Source organism: Macrobrachium rosenbergii, chromosome 44, assembly GCF_040412425.1.
Source record: "Macrobrachium rosenbergii isolate ZJJX-2024 chromosome 44, ASM4041242v1, whole genome shotgun sequence".
In the NCBI taxonomy this organism is placed as follows: domain Eukaryota; kingdom Metazoa; phylum Arthropoda; class Malacostraca; order Decapoda; family Palaemonidae; genus Macrobrachium; species Macrobrachium rosenbergii.
Genome location: NC_089784.1, coordinates 23,163,004 through 23,180,503, shown reverse-complemented (window position 1 = coordinate 23,180,503; position 17,500 = coordinate 23,163,004). Strand labels below are relative to the sequence as shown.

Genomic DNA, 17,500 nt, shown 5'->3' with positions numbered 1-17,500 from the left:
TATTAATAGTGATAAGAATGCGTCCATTTCAAATAAGAGGTAGGAAGATAATTATTGCAAGAGCATAGCGACAAAATGGGAAAAAAGTCGACTTTTCTTGTTCTACCCTTCGCTTTTACGTATATTTACAGTCTCTCTCTCTCTCTCTCTCTCTCTCTCTCTCTCTCTCTCTCTCTCTCTCTCTCTCTCTCTCTCTCTCTCTTCTTTGTTTTTTTGGCACAGCCCTGCAAAGGGATGATTCCCTCTCTAGCGGGCCCTTGTACGTTTTCAAAATAAGGTGCTTCTTATATTGTACAATTGTCTTTTAGTGTTTTCTCGTCAGTATCGTAGCTCCTGCAGAATAGGAGTCTTTAGTTCTTTTTTTAAATTTGCTTTCTTCTTGTATGATCTTGACTTCAGGCGGTATTTTGTTGTAAAGTTTTGTTGCGCAATGTACAAATGCTCTCTCGCTTGACTTACAATTTGTTCTAGGTTCAAATAGCCTATATGCTTCACTTGCATGTCTGATTACAATATTCATATCAGGTCTAAAGAAGCTTAAGCAGTTTCTCAGATGTGTTGGTTCACCATGTTTTAGTGCTTTAAAGACTGTAAGAAGTATTTTATATTCTATTCTTGCTTTTACTGGGAGCCAGTGTAGCTCTCAGTGCTGGGATTATTCTGTCACGGGAACGGAGTCCTTTTATTAATCTGGCGGCTCTATTTTGTACTCCTTGCAATTTTCTTAGTAGGTAGTTAGGGAGACCGTAGTATATAACATTGCAGTAGTCAAGCTTCGAAAGTATTTGGTTGCAAATTGCTGTTTTCAGAATATCTTCGTTTAGGTATTGTTTCGAATATGATAGTTAGGTTTTTATAATATGTAATATATGGTTCTTCATCGACAATTTATTATCAATAAATACTCCAAAGTCCTCACTGCTGCTGCAATATTTATTGTTGACGAACCAATAGTTATTCTTTTGAAGTTTTCATATTTTCGTAGTGCACTGTCAGATCCAAAAAACATACACTCAGTTTTGTCTTCATTAAGTTTCAATTTCTTCGCCGACATCCATTTTTTGATATCTTTCATTATTGCATCAATTTTACCAATGGCGTTTTCTACCGTTTCGACAGGAAAATAGAACTGAGTATCATCAGCATACAGTTTATACTTAACCTTGTGCTTATTTGGAATTCTAGATACTTCAGTTGTGTAAATGCTAAATAGCAGCGGACCCAGAACGCTGCCTTGGGGCACTCCTTTTGTTAGGCCTTTCTTTTCTGATTTCACATTTGATATAACCACTGTAACCTTCGTGTTTTCTAAGCAGTTTTTGTACCATTTGTGTACATCATCTTCGATGCCTACTGCTCTCAAGTCTTCAAGCAGCAGATTGTGGTCAACTGTGTCAAATGCTGCACTTAGGTCAAGCATAACCAGGATGCCACATTTTCCATTTGCTATAATTTTTACCATATCATTTATAATTGCGCACAATGTAGTCTCTGTTGAGTGTTTCTTTCTGTACGCTGTGTAATCATCAGGTATGATGTTGAGTTGTTTCAAGTGTTTCCACGTTTGTTTGTGAACTTCTGTTTCTATAAGTTTTGATAGGTACGATGTGTTCGATATTGGTCTGTAGAGGCTTAAATTTTCTTTATCGCCTTTTCCTTTATAGGCCGGCTTTATACAAGCAAGATTTTCACTATTTGGGAAGGATGCCAGTGCTAGACTCACTTTGACAGTATCAAAATATAGCTCCCGCAACTGATCAAAGTTTTTTGTCTATTTTAAATCGCTTATGAGAAACGGGTCATTTTCACAATAGGTGTTTTTACTTTCCTCGTCGCTTTTTCAAAGTATATGATCAGTTCTTTAAACTTACTGAATTTGCTCTGCTATTTCTCATTGTGATCACTGGGATATCAGCAGGGAAGGGACCTCCTTATCTAAACTATGACAGATTCTTTTAATTTTTTCTTCAAAGTAGTTCACAAAGTTATCGTCCAGGTTTTGTCACTAGTTACATCAGGTAGAACTTTTTCTTTCTTGAGTCCCAATATTCCGGCTAAATTGTCATGGATTTTTTTTTTTTTTCCCTACACTAAACATTTTATTGTAATACATTTTTTTGGTTTTCATAATCAAGTCGTTGTATTGATTTCTGGCTGTTTTATACAGTGACCAATTTTCACTACTTCCTGATTCTTTCGATCTTTCCCAAAGATCTTCCATTTTTCTTATCATTTTCTTAGCTTCACGTAATTTACTGTTAAACCATATGGCATTTTCTTTAACTATTATTTGCCTTGTTACTTCTGGACATTTATCGTTGTAGCTTGACGCCAATATACTTTTGCTACGGACTCTCTCTCTCTCTCTCTCTCTCTCTCTCTCTCTCTCTCTCTCTCTCTCTCTCTCTCTCTCTCTCTCTCTTGCGAGGTGTGACTAGCAGTACGGTCGCCTCATTAGAGAAAGTACCTGGGTATTACGTATAGGTTAATCAGTGAACTGTCGTGGGTCTCGGGTAGGAGAGAGAGAGAGAGAGAGAGAGAGAGAGAGAGAGAGAGATGCGGTTCCTTAGAATAATCCCTTTGTGTTGGAACGAAGAAAATAAGGAAAACGAACAATGTCGTAAACTCCATAACACTAATAAAAACTAGAATTTATTTAGCAGCCAAGTATTTAACAGTTTTTTTTAATAAAAGGATTTACAAATATTTCCATGACGTGACTGAAAAGCTGAAAATGTCTGACAATAATAATCTTCTGGTAGTGTCTTTGCCATTCACAGTGACGAAGAGATTTCATGTTGTCAAGTTATTATGCCTTACAATAGCGGGCAAGTTTTTCATTTTCGTATGGTGAAACTCCACTTTTATCTTGATTTCGAAAAGATATGTTGTCAAAATATACCTTAATACAATAGGAGGAAGACTTCTAAAACTTATCTCGAGTTATGAAATTCTAATTGTTCAGATCACTTATTTCATTTGTATGTGTTAGATTATTTCATAAAATATCTATTTTTTACTTGCAGAGAACGATGGTGGCACATGGGAAAACTTGAACGTCTTGGTTACACAGGTCCTCCCAAAAACTTTCTGTTTGGAAACCTGAAGGAAATGGCTAGAGTAAGTGGTCCTCCCTCTCTCTCTAGAATATGTTAAACTAAGAAAAACTGAAAGAGGCAAAGTACCATAAAGTTAACTGGAAAATCTTAACCAAAATTTCATGGCTCATGGGTATGTCCAGTTTACCTGTCATGGAACATTTCTATATCAATAGTGTATATATCATTTAGCTCTAACTGTTCAAATAGATAGAACTTAAAATATAGCAGAAAACGTCGTTACAGATTTCTGCTTTTGACAAGACTCGTCTTTTTCAACCTTTTAATGTTTGAATATGTTTACCCGAAAAAGCCTCTCATTTTTTATTCAATTTGAAAAGTCGAATATGCTGGAAAAATGAATTTATCTTTCCTTAAATTCCAGTACTTAAAGTTACAATGAAGCAAAGTTCTTCTGCGCAGTTGACGTACTGTCAGTCAGACGGACGATCCTCTTTTGTTTTCCAGATGAATTCCAATTTCCAAGATGGTTGGAAAGAGATCATTGACAAATACGGAAGTCAGGTGGGAAACTTAGAAGGCAAATCAATGGCGTAAGTAACCTTTTTTAATATTTCTTATATTTCTGTTTCAAAATGATTTTTTTCTAATATATCATTATGTTTTAAAGCGTTAGCTTCAACTCACCTGTCGCAATTATCTACGAATTCTTTGTGTTTTCTACAATCCCTGTCAGACAGCATTAGATAATGTAAATGCGTGATTAATAATATTCTCGTTTATAGGTTTTTCATCATTGTTTATAAAATCTGTATAGGGAAGCTTTTATCTTTTTAGAAAGTTATTCCCCCATTATGTTTTCTTCATTCTAAACAGTTTGTTTTACTTTTATCTGATTATCTATTAACCTCACTTAATTTACAATAAGTTTCCCTCCCCCCCCTTGATTTAGGTCATCTGGCTAAATTTAATTTTTCCTTTCTTCGTTACCGTATCTTCTAGAATACATCTCAAAATGTTTTTCTCATTTATTTGGTATTTACAGTATCTACAGTGGCAGAGTACCTTGTATTGTCGTCACAAATCCAGAGGTCATAAAATATGTCGGAATCCGGGGCTTTGACAAATTCAGAAACAGGCCAGTAAGTTCATTCACTTTTATCATGGGTCTTCTGAAGCCTGACTTAGATAGAAAAGGACGGGAGTCTGTTATCATAGTTGCTCTTGGTAGCTGGAAAGAATTATTCTGTAGGACTTCATACTTATTGGTTTTTTATTAAAAATTTGTTTTAAAGTCATGCTCAATAGAAACTTCGTTTATTCTCAAACACTTAGTAGAAGTATGCAGGTTACTTCTTCTGAGGCTGATGATTAAGTCTTCAATGTATCCTCCTCTGCCAGTCCGATTATCATCATGTGTCCCTCTTCCACTTCATCCCTGCTCTTGATCCTCTGTCCATCTGCCCTTGACAAAAGCTCTTTCCTACTCGGTTCATTTTCCTCCATTTTGAATGACTCATCCTCCTTGCTGAAGACGTCCTCGAACCATATTCAGCCCATTTATCACATAACCCTTCTTCCCGTCATTTCAATATCACTGGACAAGACGAACGGCCAGAATTAATGCAGATACAACTGGACTTTATAAAAATATAAAGACTCAGCTTACCCTGAATAAGAACCAGATTTTAAATCCAGCGCCAGTTTTGAATCTTTCTATGGCAACTCCTGTACCTGCAAGTATATCGAGCTGGGGTGGTGTATTATTCATATCGTCCTTCCTTAAAAAAAAAATTGGAAACCTTCTTTCTTATATTAAATCATTGTATTGGGTTTCGTTAAGCAATACAGCACATGACACCAGTAATGTTATTTTTCTCATCTGGTTTTTCAGTTCTCCAGGTTAGTACGCAGTAAGAATTTGCTGTCCCTTCGAGATGACCGCTGGCGATCTGTGAGACACACACTCACCCCAACCTTCTCCCAGGCCAAGATGAAACTTGTAAGTACAGGTGTTGGTTTCGGAATGACAGTGCAATCCATGTGACTCCAAGATGCTCATTTACGTCTAGTACATTCAATTCTGACCTGTCTTTGCTTGTGTGCGTTTGTGAGTTGAAATAGCCGTCAACCTGAAGATGTTTTGATTTTGGAAGAATTTAAATTTCATTTTTCGCATGTCTGAAACCCCTGTGTCTAAAATTGACAAATTACTTGAAAGAGTGAGCCACGCACCAGGTTTGGGCAAATTATTTTGAATTCACACGATGTTATCCAGGGCGTTTTTGGTGTGATAATTTATGTTAAGGTCTAATCGCCTGTTTATCATCAGGTTCCAGAATCGTAACTGAGATCCATTTTAACCACCAAGAAAAACCCAGTTATGAGAGATAGATGAATAAATAGATAAGGTAAGGACTCGTAATCATTTCAAGAGCAGCGTTTAGTCCTTAGTAACATGTACTTGTCTGTTATTTTTGCGCGCTGATTTCAGCTATTTGACCCTTGCTTCTTGGAAATATCGCTGTGTATCCCGCATCGATAATCTTTCATCATAAGAGAAGAATTTACGAAAACGATTTGATTTCTCATCGTTTATGATTCATACTTTTTGAAATGCATTCTTCCTCGGTAGGGAACAATGCTGATCACGGTGGAACTCAGTGTGAGTTCCCAAGTTTCTGGTAATGGCTTCGGGAATTCAATCGAAATGATTCGTGTGTTAATAAGTATGAAATCATATTGATATGTGTGTGTTTATGGTACACATAAAGATTGACAGAAGATTAGTTTGAAAAAAGTCTTTATATTTTGCAGATGTCGCAGGCCATCAATGATGCTGTCTCTGTAACTCTGGAGATTATAGAAGATCACATTAAGCAGAATAAACCCACTGATTTTTACGGGTAAAGTATGCATATATCGTTTCTTTCAGTTCTTCGTCTCCTGTGTACACACTCATCATCCAGAATTTGGGAACTGTCAGGCATATTTATCAGTGACTTGTCTTCATCTTCAATTTACGAGTATTGATGCATGAACTTTGCACCTATTAGGAATATATAGTTTATTTTCTGTAGAAAGGATCAAGGTCATTTTTGTAAGTTACCTTCAGTGGGCTTGTAACGTGGTCGAAAAATATTTTGACGTTACCTTGCAGAAGGTTTTGTTTACAAAAAAAAAAGGATTTATTCTTTCATTATACAAAACAATTAAATTTTTCATTCCTGAAAAGACAAACTATCACGAAAAGAATGTTATTTCCAAAAATGGCGAGAGAAATCATCATTAGAAAATATATGTACGAAATTACCGCTACATCTGGGTTTTAGACGAAGGAAAGAGTCAAATGAATGAGGGGATAATAATTTGATTTTGATAAACTCAGGCAGAAGACCCTCTTTTAAGCACGTAGTGTGGAAAGAGATAGGTTCATCAGCTATATTTAGGTTATACAGAGGTTTCTCGTCTTTCAAATAAATGCTATTTCAGGGTTACTATATTCTGCCAGTAACTCGCCAACGTCTGTCACTCTAGTTAGGAAGAGTACTTGGGTAACTGAAATATGGAGTTCATATTCCGTGGAGTTTTAATTGAGAAAATCGTCGTTAATGTTGTTCTAATGTCTAAGCCATATTCCTCTCAGGCTCTACTGAGCATGTTCACGCCGAGAGACGAGAGTAGACTGTTCATCGTGGTCCGTTCGTTTTCGGTAAAGCCAGCCTTGCGCTGTTCTAGGGCAGCACATAACACGGGAATGCCGTTTCCCGCTGTGCCAGGTGCAGGTCTATTTATTTCATGAACAATAGGCCGCTTAATGTTGGTAGGCAGGAAGAACACTTGTTGGGTGGTATTAAGGAGGGCTTCTCCTGCATTAAGACAGCAAGAGTCACCCAGGCTTTGTTATTGTACATCCAAATTATGGGTAGAGAGCTTTTTGTGATGTTTTTGAGTGCTCGTGGATTTGCAGCGGTTTGAGCTTGAAGTCTCCTGATGCGTTGCCACCCAGCAGTAAGGTTAGCCTATCCCTCGCAGCCTTATATACTTGCATCGTCTTCTCTTCACGGCTGATGTATGTTTTATCTGGCATTTTTTTCCCGAAAAGGGCTGTCTTGGCAATATTAAAAACTTGCTAAGGGGTATAACCTTCCTTATCAATGATTTCCTTGAGCGTCTTGAGAAATTTTTCGGCTGCTGATTTGTCAGTTTTTCCTGCCTCACCACTAACGTACACGTGATACAAGTTAGCCCGTTTTTTAAAGCATCGAAGAGGCTTTTAGCCTTTTCCTGAATCCATCCATATACCCAGAAGTTTTCCTTTACTACTACCAGCTTCTCCCTTCTCTTGTTTATAATTGTTGACTGCATAGGCACAGCACTTTTAACTCGTTCCATAATTCGCTCCGTGTGTCAGCAGTTGAACGATTCATATTATACTTGTGTGCTATGTTAACCATGTTTTCACCACTATCTAATTTCTTTAGAATCGCCATGTTAGTTTCCACTGAGATAGGTTGCCACTTTTTACCACTGCCACTATCTTCACTTGTGTTAAACTTTCCATTAGCCAAGATAGATAAAGGATGGGCTAAATATTTAACGATAAAATCACAGGAATAGCATGGTTGGTGCTGTACGACGTGGTTAGCGACAAAAATTGTAACTAAGCAGAATAGGCTCACAGAACAAAATTTGAACTTAAAGGTGGCAAAAGGGGCAATCCAAACACAATCTTAATTTGCGATCCCGTTTGTTCATATCTGAGTGTTCGTAAGTTGAATGTTCGTAAGTAGGGTGCTGCCTGCATTTATAACTATTTGGGAAAAGCAGTCTAGTTCTTGGTAGGTGCCCTGCCAAGAAGAAGTGTTAAAGCTCTTCTTATGAAGGTTTGCTGGTGTTCTTATACCTTGAAGGGCTCTCACTATCTCCGTCAAGGCAAAGGCTGAGGTTAGTCTTCTTCACGTACGCAGATGTTCTTAGGCCTTAGGTCGTTGTCGGTTTGGAAGATGATTTTAAAGCTTATACATAAGATTTTAAAGCTTATACAAGATTTATGTTCCTTACCTGTCTCGTATATATACTAAAAATGATTATTAACTAATGCACAGTAATAATTTTCATACATTAAGCAATCGGTCTCATATGATCCGTTTTTTCTGTCCACACATGGCAGCCTAATCATTACTTCTTTTTTGCAAACTGTCTTTATAATTCTTAATCATTCTACTTCCTACAGACTTTACCACGGTCTTACCTTAGAAGTGATCGGTAAATGTGCCTTAGCTATCAACGTCGAATCTCAGAGGAACCCAGATCATCCGCTTCTTCAAAAATGCAAAGAAATTTTCAAGACTTTTAAAGTCAATAGCTTCAACAGGGTATTAGGAAGTGCGTGTTTTGTTCTTTTGTATCATCACTAAATTCATCATTTTATTATGTTCACCTGATTTTATCATTCTATATAATATTTATTATTTTTTCTGTTTATGAAAATCGTTTTAGGGGAAAATCATTGATTTCCTGTCAGAATGTAGAAAAAGTGATTTTTTCAGAGAGAGAGAGAGAGAGAGAGAGAGAGAGAGAGAGTATTATTGTTTGGAGATATATTACAATACATATCATTAAGCGTATATTTGCTAATGCTTACAATTCATGCGAAAGTTTTAGAATCACGCTATTATCCAATTTTGTACCGATGACTGTTTTCCAAAATGGCGTCGAATGGCACTTATCCGTGTTCCCTGGAATAGTGAGTTTGTCTCTCAAACATTAGACTTCAGAGTAAACAATTCGCCTTTGTTTCTTGAGCATCTTCGGCTATGTTATTTTTCTCTGTGACTGAATATTATTTTGTTTTAGTCTATTTTATCACAGCTCCTCAAATTCTTTAATTTAATCTAATTGTTTTTATTTACTGTTTACCATCTTCATATTGTCCTTTGCTATTCTAAAGTCAATGCAAAGTCCATTATCTGACAATAATCAATATTTAGCCTTTTTTTCTACTCTAAACTTTTAAAGACTATTTTGCTTGAAATTAATTTAGTTGTTTTATATTTTGTCCCCAGCTTTATTTCCATCTTTAGTTATTTACCTACGAAGATATCTGGGAAGATTTTTCAGCGAAAGATCGCGACACGACAAGAAGCTGAAAGTGGACATTCTGGAGGTCATTGAAAACAGGAAAAATGTGCCGGTTAGTTATCTTCCGGACACTGTCATGAGCTTTAACTGGACATAGTTCTCAGGCTGCATGTTGCATAATGTTATTTATTATATAACAATATTCAGAGAAAAATCAGTTAGTAATTTATTAATAATGATTATGTACATAATGTCATGAAAAGAGGTGAATCGAAGCAGCATGTAATCGACATAGTCTCTGAATTGTTTTTCATTATAAAAGATAAATAAACAGAAGTTTAGTATGATTGATATATGTCGAACCACGTCTTAATAAATTATACCTTTTCGTTGTCGACTGATACATACACATTAGTGACATTTAACTCTTATATCCGTCAATGATATTAATCTTGTACATGCTTTAGTATGCTATAAATAAATATTCAGTTTTTTCCTAACTTGGTGCCAACGCATACCTTACGTGGCCATCGAATGTAGGTGCAAAAAGAGGTCAAGGACAATGATGATATTTATTTTATTTTTAGAGCAGTTAATCCAGGCTTTCGTCCTTTTCGGACACAATAATCCGGTGTATTCCGCCATTTTCTAGAGTGGGACTGAGCTAGGGGGTATATGGAAGGTTGAGTGTGTGGGATTTTCTGCCCTTGAAGGGGCTAGGCTTGTCGGTTCTTTTGTACAGTTTACTGTTTGTGTTTGATCATGCGCGTGATTGCATACGTATTATCATCATCTCCCGAATGTTTAGGTTGGGCGGACAGTCGATGCATTGCAGCTGATGCTGGAAGCAGCTCAACTCGTTTCCTCAGAGGAGGTCGAGAAGAATAGCCCAAAGGACGATTCCAACGCTAATCTCAGTAATGGCAAAGAAGAAGGTGTAGGAAAGCGGCCGCAGAACGTCAAAGAACTGGACAAAAGGGAACCGAAAATGACGGAAGATGAAGTGGCAGATAATGCCATCGTGTTCCTATTGGCTGGTTACGAGACGACCTCCACCATGCTTTCCTACACAACGTATTTGCTGGCCAAGCATCCAGACGTCCAGCAACGTCTCTATGAGGAAATTGTCCAGCATCTCAATGAGGAGGTAAGATTGGTTTGATTTTTAGATTTTCACAAAAGTAGTAGAAATAAAAGCAGCAATAAACTACGTTAGAACGTATGAAATAGCCCAACTGACACTTCATTTATAAATACCTTCATCACCAATCTTTTGTCGAAGAGTAAATTATTCTCAAGCATAAATGGACCATTTCTCAAAACCAAAGACAAATTTAAGAGTCGAGTCTCAGGCTATCGTAGATCAGTGAATGAACTAAAAACTTTGTAATTGTGAGGGTCTAAATTTTCTGTTTATGAAAATCGTTTTAGGGGAAAATAATTGATTTCCTGTCAGAATGTAGAAAAGTGAATTTTTGAGAGAGAGAGAGAGAGAGAGAGAGAGAGAGAGAGAGAGAGAGTATTATTGTTTGGAGATTTTCTGCAGACTTTTTAGCAATTTATAGACTTAACACTGTGCTGGCGAAACCAAACTATGTCAATACTCTAATTTATTTTGTCCTTGATTTAGAAGATATTTTGGTATAATGCATTTTGTACTTTTTCAGCTAAATACAGTAAGGATTTAGAGTTCTATACTGACCTGTGTTTAGACTTCTTGACGTGTTTTGATACGCGTACATAACTGAATAAGAAAAATGAAGGATTAACTAAAAAAAAGGAAAATAAGCAGAAAAATAGTGTAGGTAAGTTTGAGAATTAATATTGGATTTTTCTACCTCCTGACTTTGTTTTTCCCCCATTTTTTTTACACAGGAGGAAGTTACTTACGACATGATCAACGAGCTTGAGTATCTAGACATGGTTATGAATGAGTCATTACGATTTTATCCACCAATAGCAAGGTAGGTAGATTAGGAAACGTTTTTATCTCCTTCATATATTTTTTTTTTTTTTTTGCGCGTCTACCAAGTACTGTATATCTGAGATTTTCTCCTTTTCCCCGATTTTCCTTGACCAATCCGATCGTCGTCATCAGTCTATAAAAAAAATGGTCATTGATGGAGAGTAGAACTGCGATAAGAAAATATCACCAATCTGGTGGAAATTTCTGTTCTGACCCTCTCCTTGCTTCATACCAACGGTTTTATAGAGGAAATGGTAAACAAGAGATTTTACAGGCTCTGTTATTTGTTAATCAGTGTTTTATCTTTATAAGAATATTGTACCATGTGCAAAAACGGCAGTGCAGTCAGCAAGAGGTAAATCTGTCACTGTAAAATTATTTTTTTCTTGGCCAGAAAACTTCTACTATCAGACAACCCCCCGTCCATTCTTTTTTAATGTGTAATGCAACAAGAAAGAAAAATGTATGTTAAAACAGACTGATGTTCCGGCACATATTCTTGCTTCAAACCAGAGTTCATAGCAAACTCATCCATATCTTTTACATTATACAATACTCTGGCCTTCATACCGCCGTGGAACGATTTTGCGGTTTAAAAGTCTGTGTTAATAACCAAGTTTTTCCAGTGTCAAAAAGAATCTTCTTCTTCTTAATTTGTTATAAGCTTTCATAAGGTCCATTGACGCAATGTACAGCAGTACAAACTTTTCTCACATTTTTTTTTTATTATTTGGCATGTCTACCATACAGCACTGCCTCAGGATATGTGTCCTCCATGGGAGGTAACGTAAGCCTGAGAAACTGATATCTTCCTTCTTATGCAAGGAAACACATATATAATACCTCGAGTCGTATATGGAACTTATGTCTTGTAGAGTATTCATCTATCTTAATCATGTAAAATAAACTTGGACAAGTTTATGTAAGATAAACTTTGACAAGTTTATGTAAGATAAACTTTGACAAGTAGGATTACTTTAGGGTCTGTACAATGGTTTGGTATTTGCAGGCTTCTTGATTACCGTATTTGCCTTTTTAAATCATTCTTTAACAATCATGTGTATTTGCCTAACAGCAACATCAGACATTCTTATGCGTAAATTCTCTCTTTTCTGTCGCTTAGTTCAATTTCTCGTGAAGTGGACGAGGACTGTGAGTTTGAAGGATTGAAATTCCCAGCTGGTGCTTCGGTGTTTTTCCCCATTGCTTACATGCATTACAATGAGCACTTTTGGCCAAATCCTAAGACATTTGATCCAGAGAGATTCCACCCAAGTAAAAGGAGAGATATTCACGTAGCTTCCTTTTTACCATTTGGTCGTGAGTATGTTTGTGATTTACTATTTGGATAAAGGTTTAGAGCAGTGCATTTCATTTATACACGTAACTAAAGTTTATATCTTCTAATGTAATTTTTCCTGATTTCGTCTTGGAACTAAAATCACACTTATATCCTCAGATGTAGCTTTCCTTAACTTCGCCTTAGCATTATAATCACATTTACTAAATGTAAGTTTATTTACCGTAATGTAACGTCTCGTAATTTCGTTTTAGAATGAAATTTACATTTATTTAGTACAAGTCTGCTTCTTCAGATATTACCTCCCTTCATTTCGCCTTAAAAATTCAAACAGTGTGCAATATTTGAGTTCCTCCTAGTTATACCATTCACAAAGGAGCTGAGATGTTCGTTCTCTTTTTTGACTTCAGTGGGACCTCGTAACTGCATTGGATTCAGGTTCGCTTTTATGGAGGGAAAGATTGCCTTAGCTCGCTTGCTTCGGCGATACTGCATCCAGATGTGTGACCTGACTGAGGAGGAAATCAAAATGAAGGCTGCAAATATATCCTTGACTCCCGAGTCGGGGCATATTTATCTTCGCTGCGTACACCGTTGATGACGCTGAGTAGCCTATATTTAGTGATGTTCACAAGTCATGAAATACACTCTCACACATGCAACCACTCTTACACAATATTTTATATTTATGTGAACTTCCGTAGCTTGTTCCTCTTGTAACTTTGTTAACATTTAAGCATCTAGTATTTATTCAGTCTAACATATTAGTTCATTATTTTTGGGGTCAATAACTTTACAATGAACACGCGAAATTATGACCTGTTCAATATAATTTCGTTGGACTCAAGTGAGGCTATTTACCTTACTTGGGAATTTTAATTGGGCTTATTTACTAATAGAACGATTGATTAATTAATGGAATCAGAATGATTAAAGTAATTTAGTCATTAGAATGGAACTTTAATCATTGAAATATTTTTTTATAATGGGTGAAATGGCATTTTCGAAGGAAATGGCTTGCCACAGGTAGGTTCCTTGGGATCCATAAATCACCGGAAAAATTATGAAATGTGGCAAAAGTTTAAAGTATGGTCTCAGGACTATTTTTTTTAAGTCTCTCCTTTTAAGGATCTGTTTTTTTTTTTTCGCTATAAAGTCGCATTTTCTTTTGTCTGAGCCTAAGGGTATAGTAACTGGTGAATCTTTGTTGCTCTCATTTTCCCATTGTTTCCAAATGTTTGCTCGGTACTTTTGTAATTTTTTATCTAAAGAAAATTTCCAGTGCCCAAGGTGAAGAAAAGACGACGAGAACTCGTCAGAAAAGTGAATAAAGTTAGAGAATTAACGAAAGATGTGAACACTCAAATGCCCTAAATAGGGCAAATGTGGAGTGAGAACGCCCATGTTGCAGAGAGAGAGAGAGAGAGAGAGAGAGAGAGAGAGAGAGAGAGAGAGAGAGAGAGAGAGAGAGAGGAAACGAAAGTATATTATGCATGATATCCACAAACGGTAAACTGTTTCAAGCTTGTTATAAATTCTACTTTGCCTCTCGTTAGGCCATTTCCCAGTTCCTCCTCAAGGGCATCCTGATCAAGTGAAGACACAACACCGACTGGTCTTGGGGGGGGGCCCTTAAATTCTCTGGGGCTCTAGCGGCTTCTCCAAGGAAGTGGACAGCTATGAAAGGGAATGAAATTGCTCAAGGGTGGCGTGGAAGAACCTTGAGAAGGTCATATTCCATGCGAGCTGCCAACCCTGCCATCCCGCTAGCTAAGGGTATCGGAGATTATTGACAGGCGTAAGAATTTCTTGCTGTTCTTCGGATCGATGGAAACTAGACCATGGATTTTGAGGGGGGCCTCTTCACTGACATTTCGCCGTCTTTAGAATTCATCCTTGTTGCTGCTCAATGTCCCGTTTATCTAAGCCCTTTCCAAAGATTCGGCAGTAACCGCTCAAGTAAGTGGAATTTTGAAGAGGGTCAACATTTTTCCAACAGCAGGACACAGCTGGGTTGCGCTTCATAAGAGAAGAAACAGCTGTAGTTCTCCATGCTTTAACACTAATGAAGTTCTTTCCGTCTTAAAATTTAGCAAATTAAAACAATCTATTAACATAAGCACACTAACTCTGTGGTATAATAGCTAGAACTGTGCTTACATTTGCTGCGAATGCTTGTGCATATGAAAACTGTATTAAAGATTAACCAGATTGATTGGTGTGGTAAATAACTGGAAAGGCAGGGTGAAAAATCATCCGTGATTTAAAAGAAACTGCGTTAAAAATGGAAGTTTTGCATACTTGCATAATGAAGATATATATTTTTAAGCGTGTAAATGTGGCCTTGCAACAGAGCTGAAAATAGTGAATAATTTTCATTACAATGAGAAGTAATGATCAAAATCAAATGGAATTAGAGTTATTTGCACCTAAATATGGTTTTACAGGAAACCATCAAACAAAAACTGAAATTAAAATTCAATCTATATTCCTGTGATGTATAGTTATTTTCATAGTATGACTAAAGTTCTTGTGAATTAAAAACGTAACATATGGATGCAGTTCAGTTAATATTTTTTGTTCTTGATGATGAATAAATCAGTATATGATCTTCAATTGCTATGGTCATCTTTCTTTTCCTTGTTTTATTTCAGTTATTTCAGAGTGCTTGGAAATGCAGGTATTCTCTTCCATGTAATAAATGATAAAGTTTACTTTCTGTAATCTGTTTTTTTTCTTACCCCCTGGTTGCCTGGCTGGATTTGGAGAAAGAAAATGGTGGTTGTGCTAGGGGATTTATATGAAAAGTTTGGAGACAATGAAAGAGGTGTCAAGCTTGTTGGTGGGAATACAAGATTTTCAAAGAAGAATATTCGTAAGCATATATGGCAAAGTGGAAATGGGGTGAAGAGTTTATTATATGAAGTTTTAGTACAAAGACGGAGGACCAATAAATAATTATGAGAAAAAGAGTGGCTAGAGGTATCTATGGAGGACCTTTTAAGAATATTTGTTGAATGTGAAGGATAGGAAAAAAAACTTGACCGATAGAAGAGTGAAACAAGTTAATGTAACTATGAGAAAATAAGAAGGGCTGTTAAGAGGTTAAAGAATGGAAAGGCACCAGGAGTTGGTGATATTACAAGTGTGATACAGCAGTGTGGGGGTGAATTTGTGATTGAGTGACTGATCAAAGTACCTTAAGCATTTCTGGATAAGGGAAATGTTCTAAAAGAATGGGTGATAGGAATAACTTTTCCTTTATGTAAGGGTGAAAATGACAGGGACTACAGTAAATATAATGGGGTTACAAACATTACTCAGTATTTAGAGGAAATTGGTTGGCCGTATCTTTTTTGTTATAGAGGGTAAGAGTAGTGTGGATATAGACAAGGAAGTTTGTTTTTTGTGAAACAGCTTTGTGAAAAGCTGGAAAATAAGACGAAAAGCTTTATGTGGCTTATGTAGGCCTAGGAAAAACAGGACAAAGCAGACGGAAGCAATATGAAAAAGGTAGTGAGGCTGTAGGGGGTAATTCAAAGGAATTTTGTTACTTTTTTTTTATTAAAGCAAAGCTTTCATTTGAATGCATAGATGTAAGTGTCATTTTTGTAAAATTAGACTCGGAGAAAATGACAGGAGAAATATTAATGGTAAAGTTTTGGAATATGAAAGAAGAGTCATAAATGATTAAATTCTTTTTTAGACAGTAGTGGAAAAAGACAACTGCGTAAATAAAATCGTTAATAAAAAGAGTCTAGTAGACAACAATGAGCTCAAAATTCAGGATTTTCAATTCTATCAAACAACAACGCATAAAGTGAGAGGAACCACGATGTAAAGTTAGTTTTGGCAGGAAATATACCCTGCGTTTCGATTGGTCTATGAAAATGACTTTAACTGTAATTCTGGTTGGTTGTTTCCTAGTTGTTGCCATGGCAACTGCCGTAAACAAACAGCACGAATTATTTCTAGGAAAAAAACTATTTTATTTTTATAAAAAGATTGATGAATAAATTTCTTTTATAAGTTTAAATGAAGGATTCATATACAATTTCTCTATTTTTATGATAAACAATTAAGAGAACTTTTGTGATTACCATCGTTGATACATTTCTTGGTTAAGATATCTAAAAATTTTGGTCACACTGCAAAAAGTCGTCTGCTGCTCATATGCATTCCCTCAAGGAAGCAGTGGCATCTCTCTTGTAAGCAAATTATCCCTTTACGAGCTGAGTATTCGCACGAAGTAAGTATTATATAGCAAGCAATGTCATAGCTTAATTCCCGATTACGATTATGGAAAACGCGCCTGGTCATTGCTGCTTCATATTATTTACTCCTGCTGTGGTTGGTAATTAAAAGGGCATGTGGCAATTTTTCTGCTTCCGAAATAGTTACCAAATGCCACCATCTTGCAACTTTCTTCTAATGTCATTTACATAACTTATCTATCCACCTATTTAATTAAGAAAACTTCGTCATAGATTACAATTATAATGGTATTTAGGGGTGGTAATAATTTCCTTTATATATATGGAAAGGAATTAGCATAAGTTTTTGTCAAAGAGGGACGCCATTATCGTCATATTTTCAGGTGAAACCCTAGAAAAGCAGCCTTGGGTGTGTTTCGCGGGTCAAACGGACTTTTCCTTCAAACTGTGAAAAATTCTGTCTATTGGCAAGCAGTTGATCAATATGAATTGCAAATGGTCTTCTTTGACTATTCATGTGTCTTTTGTCCCGTTGCAACATAGCCTGATTGCAGTCAAATGTCCAAATGTGGCCATTTGCCTTGAATGTTGATCAATTGCTTGCCATTAGACAAGATTTTTCAGTTTGAAGGAAAAGTCCTTTTGACCACAAAAAACACACAAGGCTATAGCTTAACTATTTGGGTATTTTTTGTGGCCCTTCCCCTGCAACAAAGCCCGACTGCGATCAGTGTCCAAATGTGGCCATTAAACAGAATTTTTAACAGTTTGAAGGAAAAGCTCATTTTACACTAAAATACACCCTCCTGCAATATGGCTGGATTGCAATCAAATGTCCAAATGGGTCCATTTTCAATGCATAGTGATCAATTCCTTG

The 17,500-nt window shown here is 36.4% G+C and overlaps 1 protein-coding gene across 1 annotated transcript in view; it reads left to right on the top strand.

Annotated features, from left to right (window-relative positions):
- Window positions 1-15,133, top strand: part of LOC136829407 (cytochrome P450 3A29-like) — a 17,618-nt gene extending 2,485 nt beyond the window's left edge. The window contains exons 3-13 of the mRNA XM_067087931.1: window positions 3,027-3,120; window positions 3,567-3,652; window positions 4,105-4,201; window positions 4,954-5,061; window positions 5,877-5,965; window positions 8,296-8,447; window positions 9,128-9,255; window positions 9,952-10,290; window positions 11,019-11,107; window positions 12,233-12,429; window positions 12,820-15,133. Coding sequence (XP_066944032.1) covers window positions 3,027-3,120; window positions 3,567-3,652; window positions 4,105-4,201; window positions 4,954-5,061; window positions 5,877-5,965; window positions 8,296-8,447; window positions 9,128-9,255; window positions 9,952-10,290; window positions 11,019-11,107; window positions 12,233-12,429; window positions 12,820-13,007 — 1,567 coding nt within the window. The 3' untranslated portion in view covers window positions 13,008-15,133. The remainder of the gene's footprint in view (window positions 1-3,026; window positions 3,121-3,566; window positions 3,653-4,104; window positions 4,202-4,953; window positions 5,062-5,876; window positions 5,966-8,295; window positions 8,448-9,127; window positions 9,256-9,951; window positions 10,291-11,018; window positions 11,108-12,232; window positions 12,430-12,819) is intronic.
- The last annotated feature ends 2,367 nt before the right edge of the window (window positions 15,134-17,500 follow it).